The sequence below is a fragment of the Arachis ipaensis genome, chromosome B04 (assembly GCF_000816755.2).
Source record: "Arachis ipaensis cultivar K30076 chromosome B04, Araip1.1, whole genome shotgun sequence".
In the NCBI taxonomy this organism is placed as follows: Eukaryota; Viridiplantae; Streptophyta; class Magnoliopsida; order Fabales; family Fabaceae; genus Arachis; species Arachis ipaensis.
The window spans coordinates 130,223,876-130,231,371 of record NC_029788.2 but is presented as its reverse complement, the minus strand read 5'-3'; the positions used below and the strand labels follow the sequence as shown (position 1 = coordinate 130,231,371).

The 7,496-nt window shown below is 33.1% G+C and overlaps 1 protein-coding gene across 1 annotated transcript in view; it reads right to left on the bottom strand.

The window, feature by feature from the left end:
• The window catches only part of LOC107637378 (short-chain dehydrogenase reductase ATA1-like), a 1,998-nt gene extending 1,194 nt beyond the window's left edge, over positions 1-804 (bottom strand). The window contains exons 1-2 of the mRNA XM_021120244.1: positions 681-804; positions 112-589 (exon numbers count right to left, since the gene is read on the bottom strand). Coding sequence (XP_020975903.1) covers positions 112-589; positions 681-733 — 531 coding nt within the window. The 5' untranslated portion in view covers positions 734-804. The remainder of the gene's footprint in view (positions 1-111; positions 590-680) is intronic.

The window sequence follows — 7,496 nt, the reverse complement described above, 5'->3', positions numbered from 1 at the left end:
TAAGAAAATTAATAATAAAATATTTTGAAGTAGAAAAATTGCATACAAATACACAACATGAGCATATATAGATAAAATATTTGTATGATAATAATTAATAAAGCTTCTCACCAAACCATCAATTGCTGCTTTGGACAAAGTATATGGATGTGCACCTAAACCACCCATGATTGATGAAGCACTTGAGGTGCATATGATGGACCCTCCTTTTTTGCCATTGATCATAGCCTTAGAAGCATGTTTGATTCCATGTATGGTTCCATTGAGGTTTATGGATAACAAGTGTTTCACATGTTCCATGTCAAGGCTTGTAATGCTTCCATCAACACCTGCAATTCCAGCATTGTTGAACATTATGTGTAATTGTCCCTTCCATGAGATTGCAAGGTTAATGGCTGATTCAACATCTTGTTCCTTTGACACATCACAGTGTATGAATCTTCCACCAATGGATTGAGCTAGTGAGGCACCAAGATCATCAAGAACATCAGCAATCACAACATGTGCTCCATTTTCTGCAAACAATTTTGCTGTGGCTGCTCCTATTCCTCTTGCACCACCAGTTATCACTGCCACCTTGTTTACAAGCCTTAGAAAAATCAAATTAAAAAACATAAGCAACCTTATAATAATTAATTAATTAATTAATTAGTTGGAATAATTATTTTCATAATACAAACCTCTTTGAAGGTGATTTTCTTGTTTCCTCATTTAGTTTCATATGTGGCTCCATTGCATTCCTGTGATGATTTCTTTTGATTTAATTTAATTTAGTTTAATTTGCTCCCTTATATTCAACAATTAGATAGATTTTATATATGGTCAATGAAGTGTATGAGGTGCATAAAAAACAGGTGCTCTTAGAATGCATGCTTCTTTATTTATTTCTTTTTATGGGAAACATGCTTGTTGTACCTTATAACTACACCTCACTTCTTGTTTTTAGTTTCTATTGATTTCTTGATTCCACCATCTTTGTTTGGTTTATCTAATTTCATTCAAAGCTCATGTTCTAAAATGATTTTAATTTTTAAACAACTACTTGAAGATATAAAGGTCCAATACTGTACAAACTAAATATTTTTAACACTCACTCAATTTTTTTTTTTTTTTTACCGTTTAAAGTTGTTAGAGAAAAGGACAATTTAGTCCCTGACCTTTTAACCCGTGGACATTTTCGTCCCTGAGCATTGGAAAATACATTTAAATCCCTGACGTTCCTTAAAATAAGACCGATGAGTCCCTCCGTCCATGAGCCACCCTCAGGGCGGACGGAAAACGCTGAGCTGGCTCCCCCTATGCTGACATGGCTCATCGGCGTGCCCACGTGGCAAGTAAGTGAGTTGGATGTTTTGAAAACGGGACACATTAGTCCCTCTAACACAATACGACGCCGTTCTGAAGCCTGCCCCTTATTTACTGCACTCAATATTTTAAGTTACTGGCTGATTGTTGTTTTATTACTGGTGCACTCAATTCTGGTTGATGATTTTGTCTTCTGTGTTAGGCATGCCATGTATCCATGCCATAGCAGCAATAAGGAAGAGGCATGATCATCCAGAGGATTATGTGCATCCATGGTTATGCATGGAGTCAATACACAACATATTTCAATACATAACATGAACCTACAACATACCATTCTCTATCGTGATTGTTATAGTTCATCTCTCAAGCAATAGCTACATAAAAGGCAACAACAACAGCAAATATCATTACACAAATACACAAGGCTAATGGGTTTTTCTTCTTCTCCAAAGCAATAATCTTCAATCTTCCAGCCATTCTATTATTCAATTCCTCTTCCTATTCTACAACTTCAACCTGTTTCTTATTTAATTTATTTTTAATGTATATTTTGTATTTCGATAGATATTTTATATATAATACGGTAACATGATTGTATTTAGGGTTTTTTACTTAAATAAATTGTATGGGAGTCAAAATTACTTGATTTCCCTGAAACGAATTCTGCAACGTGAATTCCCTCTTGGTATTATTATATAAATCGTCCTAGGCTGCATAGGGTTACATAAAACGTGAATCATCTCATCCTAGGACGATTTATGCATGAACATGTTAGGCAAATCAAACGTAAATCGTGGCAGGGTCTCCAGGGTTAGAAGAAGAGCATAAATCGTCCCAGGGTGTAGGTTTTACGTGTTAATGGGCTAACTCTCACTGGGCTGCCATGATTTATGCATTATTGGAACCCTATTCAGCCTGGTACGATTTATGTTTGTGTTCGTAACACTAACGGGGCTAGGACGATTTATGCCCAAGTTGTAAGAACCATAGAAGTCAGAACCGAACCGGTGATCGAACCGTTCACGTAACCGGATTAATGGTTCAACCGGCAGGTAACCAGTTGAACCGATTGACCCGATCCTATGTAATTAAAAAATAAAATATATAAAAAAATTTTAAATTAAAATTTAAAATACATATTTTCACTATTAACCCAACTTCAACATTTTTAAAAAAATTTGAAACTCAAGCGGTTCGGTCGAACCGGTCTCACCGAGTGATATCAATTTAAACCAATTCACTCACCATTTTGACCGGAGAGGAAGTTTGGGGGGAGAAGTGTTTCGGGTGTGGGGACCAGCCCGCGGCGGAGCTGCAACTGCTGGTGGGCAGAGGCGCCTGAGTGGCGCAGGTGGTGGTGGCAGTGAGCCGCCGGTGACCGACTGGTGGAGGAAGTAATCTGTCCGGTGGTGATAATGGCCGCGAACCAAGGAGATATATACCGCCTGAATGGCATTACGCATGTTGCCGGATTTATTGATCAAAAGGTATGTTTTTGAATTTTGTAATGTTGTTGAGTCGAGGCCATGAGTATGTTAGGTACATTGATATGTTGGATGATATAGCATATTGGATGATATTGTATAGGGTGAATATGCATCTTAGAATATTTTTTGATTAAGACGTTGCCCGATACCATGTTTAGTGATTTAGTTAGTTTTTGGTTTAGTATAAGACGTTAGAAATCAGGGTTCTTAGTAGATTATGGAATTCACTCATGATAGGGGGATGGTTCTGATGGCAGAATCCCAAAAAATTCGCTGTTGTTACTATTGTTAGAAGGACCGGACCGGACCGGAGTGAATTGGTTTAAATCGATATCACTCGGTGAGACCGGTTCGATCGAACCGCTTGAGTTTCAACTGAGGGTGGCTCATGGACGGAGGGACTCATCGGTCTTATTTTAAGGAACGTCAGGGATTTAAATGTATTTTCCAATGCTCAGGGATGAAAATGTCCACGGGTTAAAAGGTCAGGGACTAAATTGTCCTTTTCTCAAGTTGTTATTCTAAAAAATGTACATTTGTTGCATACTATGAGAAGCATGGAGATTTTCTTGATTTGTCTGATACACGTGTTTTCTATGTTTAACTGTATCTTAATAAAAAATAAAAAATTCTTATTCGAATACACTTGAACACACATAAATATCATCACGTATTAGCGTGCCCAGTCCTATTCTTAATATGTATTATTGAAATGAGTTTAGAAATAGTATATATTATTAATTATTAAAACAAAATATATTTTAAATACTTTATATAATTAAAAAAATATTAAATATAATTAAAAAATTAATTTAAATAGTGAAAATATGTATTTTAAATTTTAATTTTAAATTTTTTTATATATTTTATTTTTTAATTACATAGGATCGATTCAATCGGTTCAACTGGTTACCTGCCGGTTGAACCATTAACCCGGTTACGTGAACGGTTCGATCACCGATTCGGTTTTGACTTCTATGGTTCTTACAACTTGGGCATAAATCGTCCCAGCCCAGTTAGTGTTACGAACACAAACATAAATCGTGCCAGGCTGAATAAGGTCCCAATAATGCATAAACCGTGGCAGCCCAGTGAGAGTTAGCCCATTAACACGTAAAACCTACCACCCTGGGACGATTTATGCTCTTCTTCTAACCCTGGAGACCCTGCCACGATTTACGTTTGATTTGCCTAACATGTTCATGCATAAATCGTCCCAGGCTAAGATGATAAAATAAAAACACCAACTAAACATACTCTTATATGGTCTCCTTCTACCTACACAATTATTTTCATATTCTACAACCATAGTTCCACTTAATGATACATAGTGTTAGCTAGTAGGTGCTTTATTTATTTATCTATGATCTATCCGTAACATTAATTTTGTAAAATAATAAAAATATGATCCAAAATTGTTTTTTCTAACCACAATTTATTTTGTGTTAGAACTTAGAAGAGTAATTAACGAGGCCAAGTGGGATTGTCTAATGTCTGCTGTTTTTGTAGGACTGCTGGTACTGCATCAGTTACTTGTATGAATCTGCTAAAGCTTCCACCTTATCAAAGGTTTGTCCTAGGCTAAATTTTCTTAGATTTTGAAATGATTAGGAGGAATTTACTCACTGGTCACTGGAGGCCTTATCTTGAACGTGCAGTAAGTTTGAACCCCTGCTGTGAAGGAGGTATTAATGGTGCTAAGGTATCATCTTATTCTTGAATTAATTGACTCTTTCGACGGTATCATTTTGTGCAGGTGCTTTCATAATGCTTTATTTGTTAACTATCATGTAAACTTTAAGAATTTTTCCCAGTATAATTTCCGGAATAAACCAGAGCGGCTACTTAATGAAAAATGATAAAACTAAATGGATTGACTCATTGAAACAATCTGTTAAATTCAAATACCTGTCCTTTTTGTTATTCCTTCTTTCAATTTTTGATGTTGAATCATTATGACAAGAAGAAATATATGTGACAAGCTCCTGGAAAGTTAGATGTCATAGGTGGTATTGCTGACTATTCTGAAAGCCTTATCTCTCCTGTACAAGCATAACATTAGTGATATGTAAAGTTAAGCATTAGCACATATCATGTCCCCAAACTAAAAGGTCAATTCCTTAATTGACAATTACTTGAATGAATAAAAGTTTCATAGGTGCTTCTTGTTAAGATAATAATAATGTAAAAGAGTCCTAAAAGTTAAAGCTATTAATTAGGTAGAGCCTCATAAATAGTTACTTCAGAATGTTATTGACCCAACAGGTTATTCCAGAAAATATAGACAAACATTCATTCGAAGGAGTCTACTGTGTTGCTGTGCAAATTCAATTTGAGATATCATATTAACATTGCTTCTTTTGTAACATTATCTTATAGATGCTCTGCCATGTTGCTCTACAAAGCTGTCACCCTTAATATCTTCGGATGAGGACTATAATGATGAGGATGAAGATAACACTGAACACTATAACTGATAGTTTTAGTATGATTGAACAATATACTGAGAATTATAGTTGATGTATCAATACGTTTTGTTTATGTTTTGAATTATATTGACTTGCTTGTTTTTATAGTAGTTTTCTTTTAGTTTGATAATTCGATAAATTTGTTTATTTTTTAAAATATTATAAATATTCAAATACAAATTAGATAAAAATTTGTATTTATTAAATTTATATTTATTTTGTATGAAAATAAGTTTATTTTGCAATGGAAAAATCTAAAAAAAAAAATATTTTACCTTACTAGTGGATTTATAGACGGATTTTCTGTTTGTATTCAAAGTTTAGAATGGTTTTACAAGGTTCCAATTACCGACGAAAATTCCGTCAAAAAATCTGTCTCTAATTACCGACGAAAAATCTGTCGGAAAATCTGTCTCTAATCACCGACGAAAAATCCGTCGGAAAGTTTGACGTTCCAGGGAAATGGAGGAGAGAATTTACTGAGAAAAAATATGTCGGTAACTAGAAAACTCTGTCAGTAAATTACCGATAAAAAAATCCATCGGTAAATAATTTTCGACGAAATTTTTACAGAGAGACAAAATTCGTTAGTAACCAAAAATCTGTCTGTAATAAAGACTAATTTATCTATAAATCTGTCTGTATTAAGCAATTTCCTAGTTGTGTCTGTGATTCTGGAATAAATTTTATCTTATAACCTTAAATGAATGTGCTAATTAAACATGCATATTAATGTAAATATAAAATACGATATGATTAAACATGAATATTAATGTCAATATAAAATACGATATGATATAAAAAACATAAATACATGAATTTTAATACACACACAAAATCAAATATTTTTTAGATAAATTATAATAATATTTTAATATTTTATTCATATTAAAATATAAATTATATATTTTAACTATTTTTAATATTTTTTTAATTATATAAATTATATAAAATAATCTAAAAAAATATTTTATATTTTTTATTAAGATACAGATATATACAAAAAAATATACGTGTCAGGTAAATATCAAATGAGTGTCGTATCTAAAATGTGTTTGACACTCGAATACGACAAGTAAAAAAATATATGTGCTTTATAGGATGCATCAAATTAAATACATTCTGCCACCTTGCTTATTATATCTTGTAGGACTATTAAACTACTATAACTATGAGTGTTCATGGCTCGGCCCGACTCGAAAATCTGGTTCGATTCCGAATTTTTTAGGGGCTAATTTGTTGTGATTTCATTGGGTCTAAGGTCAGGTAAGGGTCTCAAAAATAGATCCGGTTATTATTTCGAGTCGAGTCCGAGCCATAGCTCGAGTCACCCGAATTCGGTCCGGTGACCCAATCATCATACATAATTAATATTTTATGTTATTAGTGATGAATGATGGCTATTCTTATGTGAAATTTAAGTGTTATAAACCTTAATATTTTGTGTTATTAGTCATTATTATAAGACTATATATAAGTTAATGTTTTATGTTTAAAATGCATAAGATTTTAGACTAATGCATAATATTGTGTTATTTGTATTGATTTAAATATTTGGTGTTATTAGACAATATTAGTATTGATTGTGATTATGCTTTAATTTTAGGGAAGGGTTGGTTCTTGTTATATTTTTCTAAGTAAATATTTTCACATGCTAGCTTACAAGAAGGTAATGTTAACAGCTCGGTTTTCACCCGATTTTTATCCGGTATAATCGTGGCCCGAAAATGTATAGGTTTCATCGGGTCTAAAACCAGATTCAAGTCTAACAAATAGGTCCGGTATATATTTTGGACCAAATCTAAATCACATCAAATCCGATTTCACCCGTTCCATGAGCACCCCTAACTACAACTTTTCCATCCTCTAACTCTTTTTTATAGGTTCATTTAGTTTTGTCAAAAACACAACTTATCTTTGCTAATTATCAATTAATCAATAACCTTCGAGGTAAGTTGGAGTATTTTCATCATCTTGATTTTAACATCTACCTATCTATGTTCTCTAGCTCTCACACGTATGATATATATTCAAAATTCCAAATAATAGCCACTATACACATAATGGACAATCTAATAATATATATGAATCCATATGGCACTTGGGCCAAAAACTTTATATGTGAACTTACATAATCTTTGTTTTTATATGTTAGATATTGTTCTATGATTTTGCAATGGAATGAAAAAGGTAGTTTCATCTAAGCAACTTTTTGAAAAGTAATGACTTCCAT